General features: G+C 42.8%; 1 protein-coding gene across 5 annotated transcripts in view; it reads right to left on the reverse strand.

Annotated features, from left to right (window-relative positions):
• Window positions 1-337: 337 nt before the first annotated feature.
• TMEM106A (transmembrane protein 106A) overlaps window positions 338-14240 on the reverse strand; it is a 62997-nt gene continuing 49094 nt past the window's right edge. For 4 of the 5 annotated variants that reach the window (XM_040331569.1, XM_040331567.1, XM_040331565.1 and 1 more), the window contains 3 exons: window positions 9620-9666; window positions 4386-4439; window positions 338-692 (listed from right to left, as the gene is read on the reverse strand). In XM_040331569.1, coding sequence (XP_040187503.1) covers window positions 593-692; window positions 4386-4439; window positions 9620-9666 — 201 coding nt within the window. In that variant the 3' untranslated portion in view covers window positions 338-592. The remainder of the gene's footprint in view (window positions 693-4385; window positions 4440-9619; window positions 9667-14240) is intronic. The other variant, XM_040331570.1, reaches the window with a different exon arrangement.

Here is a 14240-nt window from a genome sequence, read left to right on the forward strand (position 1 = left end):
CCACCTCTGACCGCATGCGGTATTGCATGCCATTGAAGTCAATGCGGAACAAATAATTTTCATTTTCATTGACTTCAATAGGTAAACTCGTTTTGATAAGCAAGTACTTTGGATTACGAGCATTCTCCTGGAACGGATTATGCTCGTAATCCGAGGTTCCACTGTACATGCAAGCCTGGATCTTATCTAATCAAAAAAACTCCTGCACATACAGCTAGATAACAGAACTAAAGATTGAAACATTGAATGGAGATGTTGAAACATGGAATGAAATGCTATACCAGAAACAATTTGTACAAAAGGAAATGAAGTATAAATAAAACATTTTACTCAAATATTAACAAAAAGAACATTTTAATTTACATATTTTTATGAGTTTTTTAAATGCATTTTAGTGCCCATAAGTGATTGTAAGTAATCATTGATACAGAAAATGCTCTTCATTTAAATTGTCACAGTCAATCTAAAAAAATTACATGTAGTAGCAAATAAGAAAGATTGATCCCTAACAACAGGGACCCTAAGGTATTTTTCAGAATGTATATAGAAATATAAATTCTGCTTGGTGCAACAGGAGAAAGTCAGGAGAAAGTCACTGGGGATCCGTGGAATTCTTTTGACAGTCTAGGTACTCATATCCAGAAAATTGTACCTCTTCCTCGTGACCGATGTGTGAGAATTTCAGAGAGCCCCTGCAAGCAAAGTAGATACTGAATTATTAAACGTCATAGGAAAAAATATATATACGGTATTGTTTTAGCCAATGGTCTAGGATTTAAGGGGGTTAGAGCAGTGTTTCTCAACTCCAGTCCTCAAGGCGCCCCAACAGGTCATGTTTTCAGGATTTTCCTCAGATGAAATGGCTGTGATAATTACTAAGGCAGTGAAACTGATCAAATCACCTGTGCAAAATAATGGAAATCCTGAAAACATGACCTGTTGGGGCGCCTTGAGGACTGGAGTTGAGAAACACTGGGTTAGAGGAATTATAAAAGCTCAGCTGATTTAAGCAGTTAAAAGATCTCGATACAATGGTGCCATCTAGAGGAGGTTTAATATATGGTTCTTGACTTTTTCCAAACTTTGCTTTTTCTAGGATATAGATCCAATTAGAGATCTTCTGCTTTACAAGTGATTATTTATACAGTGTATCCACAAAGTATTCACAGTGCTTCACTTTTTCCACATTTTGTTATGTTGCAGCCTTATTCCAAAATGGATTACATTTGTTAACTTCCTCAAAATTCCAAAAACAATACCCATAATGAAAACGTGAAAGAAGTTTGTTTGAAATCTTTGCAAATGTAAAAGCCTTTGCCACGACACTCAAATTTGAGCTCAGGTGCATCCCGTTTCTAGAGTCCAAGGAATTGTCTGAAGACCTCTGAGACAGGATTGCATTGAGGCACAGAAAATATTTCTGCATAATTAAAGGTCCCAATGAGCACAGCGCCCTCCATCATCCGTAATTAGGAGAAGTTTGGAACCACCAGGACTCTTCCTAGCGCAGGCCCCTGGCCAAATTGAGTGATTGGGGAGAAGGGCCTTAGTCAGGGGGGTGACCAAGAACCCGTTGGTCACTCTGACAGAGCTCCAGCGTTTCTCTGTGGAGAGAGGGGAGAACCACCATCTCTGTAGCACTCCACCAATCAGGCCTATATGGTAGAATGGCCAGATGGAAGCCACTCCTCAGTAAAAGGCACATGACAGCCTGGCTGGAGTTTGCCAAAATGCACCTAAAGGACTCTCAGACCATGAGAAACAAAATTCTCTGATCTGATGAAACAAAAATGTAACTCTTTGGCCTGAATGGCAAGCATCATGTCTGGGGGGAAAACAGGCTTCGCTCATCACCTGGCCAATATCATCCCTACAGTGAAGCATGGTGGTGGCAGCGTGATGCTGTGGGGATGTTTTTCAACGGCAGGAACTGGGAGACTAGTCAGGATCGAAGGAAAGATGAATGCAGCTATGTACAGAGATATCCTTGATAAAAACCTGGTCCAGAGCGCTCTGGACCTCAGACTAGGGTGAAGGCTTATCTTCCAACAAGACAATGACCCAAAGCACACAGCCAAGATAACAAAGGAGTGGCTATGGGACAACTGTAAATGTCCTTCGAGTGGCCCAGCCAGAAACCAGACTTGAACCTGATTCAACATCTCTGGAGAGATCTGAAAATGGCTGTGCACCGATGCTCTCCATCTAACTGGATGGCGCTTGAGAGGTCCTGCAAAGAAAAATGGGAGAAACTGCCCAAAAATAAGTGTGCCAAGCTTGTAGCATCATACTCAAAAAGACTTGAGGCTGTAATTGGTGCCAAAGGAGCTTCAACAAAGTATTGAGCAAAGGCTGTGAATATTCATGTGATTTTTTTTTGTTTTTAATAAATTTACAAAGACTTCAAACAAACTTCTTTCACGTTGTCATTATGGGGTATGGTTTGTAGAATTTTGGAGGAAAATAATGAATTTAATCCATTTTGGAATAAGGCTGTAAGATGACAAAAATTTGGAAAAAGTGAAGCGCTGTGAATACTTTCCGGATGCACTGTATAAATTACAAGTTTAGTCATTTTAGTTTCTTATGGACCTGCATCTTAGAAATTCTTTTTTTTTTTTACTTACTCTTTTTAGGCTTTTGTTTTATCTATTGTTACATAGGTTATATCTGCTATAATGTTTCCATGTTGCATTAATTCTGGTATACCGGGTCCTCTATATTGGTTTTCCTTACGATTTTGTCCAACTTTGTTGCATTACCCTATATAACCCTGGTACTCATTACCATCACTATTAGGGAGGGGTGAAGCCCGGAATCTTGCCAGAGTGACATCCCAGGTAGAGGTGTAAGCTATAGTGTCTCTCTGCTATCCCACAGTCCGGCCAGCATGCACGCTGCCTTACCACCAACTGCCTGCCCTCCCCATTATCATACCCTCCACACTCTTCTCTTGTGTATACAATCGATCATCATACTCTCACTTGTCTCCTGCACATACTGTCCATCACCATACCCTCTTTATTTCTCCCCTGCATGTTGCCCACAGTCATATCAGCAACTATTTTCTCCACCGTGCATACTGGCTACTGTCATACCATCTGCACTCCTCACTTGCACATATTGCTCATTCTTGCCTCCTCCATTATACTCCACAATCCTCTATGCACATACCACCCCTGCATTATACTAATCATTCCTCTCCTGCATATACTGCCCCCTCCATTATCCTCAACACTCTTATTTTGCACATACTATCCCCTCTGATACCCTTACCAATCACCTTCTGCACATAGTGCCCCCTCTGATACCCACAGAAATCCCTTCATGCACATACTGCCCCCTGAAGTATTCTCAATCCTCTACTGCTACGTCTCATACCTTCCGCACACAACACTTGTACATAATCTGCACATCTCCTGCAAGTGCCGACTGCTGTCCATGTCATATCCCCAACATTATGATACCATACACAATCCTGTGTGCACCAACTTCCCACCATCACAACCTCCTTACCCGTCTTCTGCATCAACTACTCTCTCTCTACTCTTTACTCCTGCATATACTACCTGTATTTATACCCTCCACACTCCTACCCTGCATACATTGGCTGCTTCAATGCCCTCAACACCCTTCATTTACATATACTCAGCAACCCTCTCCTGCACATACTGCCCCCTTCATTATCCTCAGTAAACCTCTCCAGCACATAATGTACCCTCTATTATTGTAAGTAATCCTTAGTGCACATACTGCATCATCTGATACCCAAAACAATCCTCCCTGCACATACTGCTACCTCTCATACTCTATCCTCTGTGCACATACTACCCCTCCATTATCTTCACCACCCCTCTACTGCCTTCTCCTATCCTCAGCACCCTTCCCCTGTACATACTACCCCCTTCATTATCTTCACTACCCCTTTACTGGCTTTGCTCTCAGCAAAGCCTGTGAGAGCAGGGCGAGGGGAGCAAAGAGCTGCAGGCAGCCGGGCACATCGCTGGATCAATGATGGAGTAGTCAGGTAAGTGTTAGGGAGGGGGAGGGGGGTACAGGCACAAAGTTTTTTTTTACCAATGCAGAGAATGTATTAAGGTTAAAAAACTTTTAGAGTTTAGAACCACTTTATAATGTTCTATGGCCATACTTGCACTCTGACAAATGAGGTGGTATTTGGCATACCTCAACACCTTTCAGAGCCATCCAACTATAAAGTAAGTGGTAGAGACTTTGCTGTCCTCTACAATAGCCACGGCACAAGCAATCCTGTATCCTAAGGCTTGGGGGGGGACTCCGGAAAAAAACAAAAAAACACACACACACACACACACACACACACAGTAGCACCACTAACCTTATTACTTACTGCACGGTATACTTACTGTATAATAAGCAGAATGTTGTGAATTCTGATCTGGTCCCAGGTGCAGACCTTACTGAAAAATAAATACATTTTTAAATGCTAAAGATTTAGTTACATTTAAATCTTATTTGTTAATTAATCTAAGAAATCATGCAATAATGATCAGAATGAACAGAGTGCATATGTTGAAAAAATTACCATTCCTAAATTTTATTGTTATCAGACAGGTCATTTTTTGCAAAGGAATTGAACAGCTCCCTTGAATATATTTATAGACCAGTCTAACTTTTCCAGTATTCTATTTGAATCACTTTCAAACCTGTAACCATCATTTATGCTGGCAATAGATGCATAGATCTTTCATCTATTTCAGATGATGATATACCCCCAGCGCCGGACTGGCCCACCGGGATACCGGGAAAAATCCCGGCGGGCCGGCTGCTTGGCTGCTCCTGGAGGCCGCTGTGAGGGCAGCGGCGCCCAAAACAAATATGGCTGGCTGCGGCCAGGCCGGCTGACATGCATCTGCGCATGCGCCAGCGCAGATCCGAACCTAGCCATGCTCGGGAAAGCCCGTACACGCTCACTGAGGTGAGGCGAGGTCTCGTCTGGCGTGTACAGCCTGTGCCTCTTCCTACATCCCCTCCCTGCAGCGTCTGACCTCCTGCCCCCCCTCTGCAGCCTCTGACCTGCTGTTCCCCCCCCTCCTTAGCATCTGACCTCCTGTTCCCCCCTCCACAGCATCTGACCTCCTGCCCCCCCCCCTGCAGCCCCTGACCGCCGCAGCCTCCGACCTCCTGCCCCCCCTCCACAGCCTCTGACCTCCTATTCCCCCCCTCCACAGCATCTGACCTCCTGCCCCCCCTGCAGCCCCCCCCTCCACAGCCTCTGACCTCCTGTTCCCCCCTCCACAGCATCTGACCTCCTGCCTCCCACCCTGCAGCCCCTGACCCCTGCAGCCTCTGACCTCTTGTTCCCCCCTCCACAGCATCTGACCTCCTGTCCCCCCCCCTCCACAGCCTCTGACCTCCTGTTCCCCCTTCCACAGCCTCTGACCTTCTGTTCCCCCCTCCACAGCATCTGACCTCCTGCCCCCCCCTCTGCAGCCTCTGACCTCCTGTCTGCCCCTCCGCAGCCGCTGACCTTCCCTGTACCATCTGCAGCCTCTGACCTCCTGCCCCCCTCTGCAGCCTCTGACCTCCCCTGTACCATCCGCAGCCTCTGACCTCCCCTGTACCATCCGCAGCCTCTGACCTTTTCTTGTCTCATATCAGGTCTGGAGAGGAGTCGAGAGTGGGAGTGCTGCCAGTATGGGGGTCATGGGAGAAGTCAGACATGTATAGACTGTGGAGAGGAAACTATGGGATAAAACCAGAGCCGCCAAGCAGGAGCCGAGTGACTGAGCCTCGCAAGGTGCACCTGAGAGGAGGTCAGTGACAGCACCGCAAGGCCAGTCTAAGGGGGGGGGGGGGGTCAATACAATATTGTAAGGGGGCACTGATCTAAAGGTTTCCCCCCTTACCTTAGTGTTCACTTTCTGCGGAAGGTGGGCTCTAGTCACCAGAGTCCTCCCCACATTCCAAGAGTTCCCTTTTACATCATAGTCTGCAGGATTCAACCTTACAGTGCAAGGGGGCACTCTGATGTAAAGGGGAATGCAGTGGACTCTGATATAAGTGGGGTCTCTGGTCACCAGTGCCAGTGTTTGACCCCTTTCACACTGACATGCTTTGCAGGCACTGTAATGCTAAAGATAGCGCCTGCAAAGCACCCTGAAAGAGCGGCTCCGCACACTCCTTCACCGCCCCTGCCCATTGAAATGAGTGAGCACCTCAGCTATACCGCAGGCATAGCTGCGGTATAGCTGATGTTGGGCTGGTATAATAATGCTATGGGGCTGGTATGAAACAATTTCCAGGGCTGATTTTTATTCCCAGTCTGGCCCTGTATACCCCTCGTCACTGAGGCTTACAGTATACGGACCTTTACCTATTGAGACATTTCATCTAAATTTGGGTAGCCTCTTTGCATGACTAAAAACCTCATCCTTTTCTGAGCAGAAAAATTACCATTCCTTTTTTTACATTTAACATCACTAGCAAAATAAAATCAGGGAGTATATGGCTTTTTTGTGGCTTTATGACCAGCCTAAAGTTGAACTCTAGGCATACAATATAACTAACAAGTAAATGCCGTAATGCTGCTAATGCTAACGTTTTCCTATTCAGACCCGTTCGTATTTTCGTAACCGTTTTATTTTCGTTTATACTGAATGATTCGTAAGTCTGTCTAATTTATTTTCGTTGATTCGAAATTCGTAATTTTGTTAGACAATAATTTTCGGTTAATGGATTCGTAATTTTGTACTTTCGTAAATACATCGCAACACGCGGCTAATCCATATTAAGATAGACTTTCTCTTAAAACACACAGTTGGACTTTTTGCCAACAAACTTCAAAATGAGCATTTTCCAAAAAATCCGACCGTGTGTACGCTCCATCGGACAAACTTTTTCGGTTTTAAAAGTCCAGCCAACTCCCTTCGGACAAAAATCCATGGTAGAGTTTGTTTGAAGTCCGATCGTGTGTATGAGGTTTTACACTGTCCAATGTGACTCAGCACAAAAGAGATAAGCTCGCTGATTGGCTAAGATATTAAGTAAGATACATCACTCACTAACTACACTGCCCAGTGCCCAATCGAAAGAACGATATGAGTACACAAATTTATGAACAGACAAAGAAACGGATTTACAAAATACACAAATAAAAAAACGAACATACGAATGAAAATACAAACAGACAAAGGATTTAAAATACGGAATGCAAATCGTTCGTTATAGATGTAATTTTCGTTCTTTTGCGGTTTCGTATTTTAGTAAGATTGTCCAATCGTACGTTCGTATTTTCGCTTGTTCGTTATTTTGCTTATTCGTAATTCCTTAATTTTCGTATTTTGGTTCTTTCAGCTTTTCGAATGTTCGAATTGATCCGAATGTACGAATACTAACAAACTCGTACGAAAATCCATTTGTTAAGATCGGGAACGCACATGTCTAGTTTCCATCTATAGCACTGGGGGGTTACCTTGCGGGCGTACTCCTGAGTCATTCATTTGGCGTCCATAGACCTCCAAATGTATGACTCTGCCCCGCCCCCCAGCATTGGACTCGATTGACAGCAGCAGGAGCCAATGGCTGTGCTTCTATTAATCTATCCAAAGCCGGGACTCCGTGGAAAGAAGGATGGCATTAAGGTGAAAAAACACAAGGCTTTACAGCTTTTAGGGACGCAGTGGCCGGCTTCCTGGCCAAGCCTCGTACACGCGCACGGTTTACTCGGCAATAACCAGCAAGAAAACTCCTGGCAGAGCTTTCTTGATGAGTATACCAAGTGTGTGTACGAGACGAGACTTTCAGGTTTCTCGTCAAGAAAACTGCCTAAAATCTCAACGAGAAAAAATAGGGAACCTGCTTTCTATTTTCTCGTCGTCATTCTCGGCAGTGTTTTCCTGTCAAGAAACCCGAGACTGTGTATACTTACCGGTTGCCGTGGAAATCCGCGCATTCTCCAAATGACTTAGACGCATGCGCGGTAGCTTCCTAGGCATAGGTAGGGTGAAGCAAGATGGCAGCAACGGCATCGAATGTGACGAGCGCATGCTCGTCGTACGCGATGACGTCGGCGCTTTCTTGCCTTTCAAAAGAACCACGGTTCTTTTGAAAGGAGTGTCTGTACACTCGGGCGGTAAGAGATTCTTGCCAAGAATCTCGTCAGGAAAAACAAGGGTTTTTTCCTGACGAGATTCTGGCCCGTGTGTACAGGGCTTCACTCTTGTACAACCAGTGATTCTTCACACAGAATTCTGACCGGTCGATACATTTTTGACTGATTTGAATTTGAATCATTCTGAAAATTTCGAATTAGTTAAAACAAACAAAACAACATTTTAACTAAAATTTGTTACTATTGTTTTTCGGAAATCCCGATACAGCCAAATGTCGAAATCACCAAAAATTCATCCGAATGTAGATTTGGACTAAGCAAATTGCACTTGTCTAGCGATGTCTACTTCAGCAATTTCCAGATTACAGGTACATACAAGCTGGACCAATGTAACTACCTATAGATAAGCCACACCTGGAATGATCAAGGCTTGTAAGCAGGAACGCATGAGCCCCTGTATATTTTTACTCACTTTTTTTATGCACCAATAAAGACGCAACAAGGAGGTTTGGAGTTGCCGTCTCCATTCTTTGTATTTTTACCTGGAATTCTTCTTTAACGTTAGCACTTTTTTCAGTGGTCTTAAGTCCATATTTAATTTGAGTACATCCTCAAACTTCAAAAAGCTAAAATGTGGAAGAAGTGATTTGGAAGTTTCTAAAGCCCACTTCAACTAAAGTGTTCTTTTTTTAAGCTATGGGTTGATTTGAACAGCTAATGCCGCATACACACCATCACTTTATGTGATGAAAAAAAAAACGACATTTTCTGTGAAGTAAAAAACAACGTTTTTGAAACTTCAATTTTCAAAGACGAAGTTGCCTACACACCATCGTTTTTCTCACAATGTTCTAGCAAAGCGAGGTTACGTTCACCACGTTTTTCCATTGAAGCTTGCTTCATAACTAGCGTCTGGGCATGCGCGGGTGTAAAAACGTCTTTTTAAACAACGTTTTTTGCTACACACGGTCAATTTCTGTGAAGTAAAAAACGACGTTTTGAAAAACGACACATAAAATTGAAGCATGCTTCAATTTTTTTTGGTCGTTTTTAACAAGACATAAGACGTTTTCCCCCACACGCGGTCATTTAAAGTGACGTTTTTGATGGTGTGTACGGGCATAAAACTTGTCTCATTTTTCTTTTTAATAGCTCTTTGCATCCCTGGAACAAAAACCAGGCAAACAAAACCATGGGCATTATTCAACACATGAGTAGTTTTATGCATATTTTCTGTGATATAAAGAAACTCCTGTCTATAAGCTCATGTTTCAAATATGTTGTTATTTTTTAGTCCATTTTCTTTGACTCGTAGTTTTAAAATGCGGATTTATAAAAGTGCAAACTGTCAATTAATATAGATTTACAGCCGGCACACTTGCTAAAAATAAATAGGACTCACCTTTTCAGTTGTGTTTAGGATTTACCGTAGTTACTTCAAATTTTGTACCAATTTTCAGGTTACCATAATTTTGTCTACCCCCCTGTATACAATATTTAAAATTTCATGTTATGCTCGTGACTTACAATGTGTTTGGATCCTGAACTTTACTCTTCACAGTATAAAATAACTGCTAAAAAAAACAGAGAAAAGTCACTTTATAATAACTGAGAAACAAATGCAATAAGAGTTTATTTCAAGAAATAAAATAAATTTTATACATTCCAATGTAAAAAAATATATATATAAAAATCTTAAAGTTCTTCTTTAAAATTTTTGGAATTAGTTAATATATTTCTATAGTATTTTTCTTGGGGTGTTAGAGGAAACCATAGTACCTGGAGGATACTCATGCAAGCACAGGAAAGAACATGAAAGCTGAATAACGCAATCCATTGACCCCAGTGTTGCACGATAGAAAAGCTAACCACTATGCCACTGTTCTCCATGTTCCTCTGCCACAAATTACACTTTCTTCACTACATGTACAGTGCCCTAAAAAAGTATTCATGCCCCTTGACATTTTCCACATTTTGTCATTTTACAACCAAAAACTTAAATGTATTTTATTGGGATTTTATGTGATAGAACAACACAAAGTGGCACATAATTGTGAAGTGGAAGGAAAACGATAAACCGTTTTAATTTTTTTTAGAAAATATCTGAAAAGCGTGGCGTGCATTTGTATTCAGCCCCCCTGGAGTCAATACTTTGTAGAACCACCTCTCACTGAAAGTCTTTTTAGGGATGTCTCTACCAGATTTGCGCATCTAGGGAGGGAAATTTTTGCCCATTCTTTGTAAAATAGCTCAAGCTCTGTCAGATTGGATGGAGAGTGTCTGAACAGCAATTTTCAAGTCTTGCCACAGATTCTCAATTGGATTTAGGTCTGGACTTTAAGGTTCCATGCACACTGGCAAAAAAAAAAACAAAAAAAAAAAAAAACGTTGATTCTACAAGCATTTAACGTTTTTTTCACCTGCCTGTAGAAGCACTTATATTGTTTTTTATGGGTCTTTGCACATCATGACAACTACAGGTATTTTCTGACAGGAAAGTTCAGAGGCGGTAAAAAAAAAAACCCTTCTAGATTGCATTTTTTGGAGAAATTTAGGAGCTGTAAAAACGTAAAATCGCTTCTAAACTCCTGTTATCTCTTGTAAATATCAAGTTTCAACCTTTTTTTTTGGCTTTTGCAGAGGGGAGTGTTTTTGAGTGCAAAAAACGCCAGTAAACTCAAATACTAAAACTTGCCTAAACTTTGTACAATATGCTCTCAATTCACGTTTTGTATGCCACGTTTTTCCAGCTAAAACACTGATGTTCTTTTCTGCTTCTAGTGTGCATGGAGCCCGACTGTGCCAGTATACCACATTAATAGGCTTTGATCTACACCATTCCATTGTAGCTCTGGCTGTATGTTTAGGGCTGTTGTCTTGCTGAAAGGTGAACCTCCACCCCAGTCTTAAGTCTTTTACAGACTCTAAAGATTGCTCTGTATTTGGCTCCATCCATCTTCCCACCAACTCTGACCAGCTTCCCTATCCCTGCTGAAGAAAAGCATCCCCACAACATGATGCTGCCACCACCATGTTTCATGGTGGGAATGGTGTGTTCAGGGTAATGTACAGTGTTTGTTTTCTGCCACACATAGCGTTTTGCTTTTAGGAGAAAAAAATTCAATGTTGGTCTTATATGACCAGAGCGTTTGCCGTGTCCCCCATATGGCTTCTTGCAAACTGCAAATGGGACTTCTTATGGTTTTCTTCTTGGCACTCTTCCATAAAGGCCAGATTTGTGGAGTGGACGACTAAGGCCTTGTGCACACAGGGAACCCCTCACCAAAATGAAGGGGGAAAAAACGCCCCCCCCAAATCCACACCAGACCCTTATCTGAGCATGCAGCATGGCAGGTTAGGAAAGGGGGTGGCCCAATGATTTGCTAGTGCGATTCCCTTTTTTTCCCAAGTTTTACTTGCTTAAGCGGTTGCTCATTTGTAATTTATATGTTTAGGGGAGGGGATTTCCTATATGATTTTTGGTACCAGGATGAGGCAGGCATCATCCCGGTATAACCACTTGAAGTCCAGTGATGTACAGGTACAATGCTGATCCACAAGTAGCTATAGATATGTAATATACAGTATCTCACAAAAGTGAGTACACCCCTCACATTTTTGTAAATATGTTATTATATCTTTTCATGTGACAAACACTGAAGAAATTACACTTTGTTATAATTTAAAGTGGTGAGTGTACAGCTTGTATAACAGTGTAAATGTGCTGTCCCCTCAAAAAAACTCACCATTAATGTCTAAACCGCTGGCAACAAAAAAGTGAGTACACTCCTAAGTGAAAATGTCCAAATTGGGCCCAAAGTGTCAATATTTTGTGTGGCCACCATTATTTTTCAGCACTGCCTTAACCCTCTTGGGCATGGAGTTCACCTCTTCCACTCCTCCATGACGGTGTCACAGAGCTGGTGGATATTGGAGACCTTGCGCTCCTCCCCCTTAGATTTGAGGATGCCCCACAGATGCTCAATAGGGTTTAGGTCAGGATACATGCTTGGTCAGTCCATCACCTTTACCCTAAGCTTCTTTAGCAAGGCAGTGGTCATCTTGGAGGTGTGTTTGGGGTCGTTATGTTGGAATACTGCCCTGCGGCCCAGTCTCCGAAGGGAGGGGGATCATGCTCTGCTTCAATATGTCACAGTACATGTTGGCATTCATGGTTCCCTCAAGGTTCTGTAGCTCCCCAGTGCCAACAGCACTCATGCAGCCCCAGACAATGACACACCCACCACCATGCTTGACTGTAGGCAAGACTCACTTGTCTTTGTACTCCTCACCTGGTTGCCGCCACACACGCATGACACCATCTGAACCAAATAAGTTTATCTTGGTCTCATCAGATCACAGGACATGGTTCCAGTAATCCAGTAAGTCTGCTTGTCTTCAGCAAACTGTTTGCGGGCTTTCTTGTGCATCATCTTTAGAAGAGGCTTCCTTCTGGGATGACAGCCATGCAGACCAATTTGATCCAGTATGCGGCGTATGGTCTGAGCACTGATAGGCTGACAACCACCCCTTCAACCTCTGCAGCAATGCTGGCAGCACTCATACGTCCATTTAGCAAAGACAACCTCTGGATAGAACGCCGAGCATGTGCACGCAACTTCTTTGGCCGACCATTGGGGCCGCCTGTTCTGAGTGGAACCTGTCCTGTTAAACCGCTGTATGGTAATGGCCACCATGGTGAAGCTCAGTTTCAGGGTCTTGGCAATCCTCTTATAGCCTAGGCCATCTTTAGGTAGAGCAACAATAATTTTTCAGATCCTTAGAGAGTTCTTTGCCATGAGGTGCCATGTTGAACTTCCAGTGACTAGTATGTGGTGAGAGCAATAACACCAAATTTAACACACCTGCTTCCCATTCAAACCTGAGACCTTGTAACACTAACGAGTCACATGACACCTGGGAGAGAAAATGGCTAATTGGGTCCATTTTGGATATATTTTCACTTAGGGGTGTACTCACTTTTGTTGCCAGCGGTTTAGACATTAATGGCTGTGTGTTGAGTTATTTTGAGTGGACAACAAATTTGCACTGTTCTACAAGGTGTACACTCACTACTTTACATTGTAGCAAAGTGTCATTTCTTCAGTGTTATCACATGAAAATTAGAATAAAATATTTACAAAAATGTGAGGGGTGTACAAAAATTGGGGAACATTTCCCTCTACTGTTTTGCTCATTGCAGGCCAGAGACAGATGTAAAAGGGAACTTTTTCTCAGCAGGGAAAGTAAACATTTTTATCATCATGGTGAAAGGTTCGAATTTTAGTCAGATTTTTATTGCTGCCAGTATTTTCCTGCCCAGACAACAGACACCAAGCAGAAAGTCTACCCCATCCAAACTCCCAAAAAAGGTTTTGAAGAACGTGTTGGTTAAAGAGGAGTTTAACCACGACCCATTTGACGTTTTTTGCTCTCACCAACTTCCAAATGCAAGGGCATCTCCCTTTTCTATAACCAACTGCATTCTAAACTTTCCTTTACTAAATCTAGCCCCCTTACTTAAAGCTGGGGTTCACCCTATAAAAAAATTCTAACACCTCATCCAGCCCAGTTCTGCAAATAAAATTACACTGACCTTTTTTTGTTTTTTCGCCGTAGATAGCGTTTATCCTTAGAATTCACCGCGGCTTCCAGGTAGGGAATCACGCGGGAGTGGGCGTTCCTATTGACATGCCAATCGGGCCCTCGTTTAGCATGTCAATCAATTGGCATGTCAATAGGAACGCCCACTCCCGCGGGATTCCCTACCCGGAAGCCGCGGTGAATTCTAAGGATAAACGCCATCTACGGCGAAAAAAAAAAAAAGGTCAGTGTCATTTCATTTGCAGAACTGGGCTGGATGTAGTGTTAGAAATTTTCTTATAGGGTGAACCCCCGCTTTAAATAGTCTTCCGATTTATATATTTCAGATTTTTAGAATCTTTCATCATAGACCAGCAATGGCAGAAAGCCATCAAGGTTAACTTAACTACTTCCAAATGTTTAACTGACTGGGAAATGGTGTAAAAGCTTCATCTCCAGCAGTACTATACACCTTATGCTCTAGTCAAATTTAAGCTACAGTTCTGGCCTATGCTGGAGAGGGTGTGGGCAGATAGGCACTGCTTCAAATGTTAGTGTATTGTCC

The sequence above is a fragment of the Rana temporaria genome, chromosome 12 (assembly GCF_905171775.1).
Source record: "Rana temporaria chromosome 12, aRanTem1.1, whole genome shotgun sequence".
In the NCBI taxonomy this organism is placed as follows: domain Eukaryota; kingdom Metazoa; phylum Chordata; class Amphibia; order Anura; family Ranidae; genus Rana; species Rana temporaria.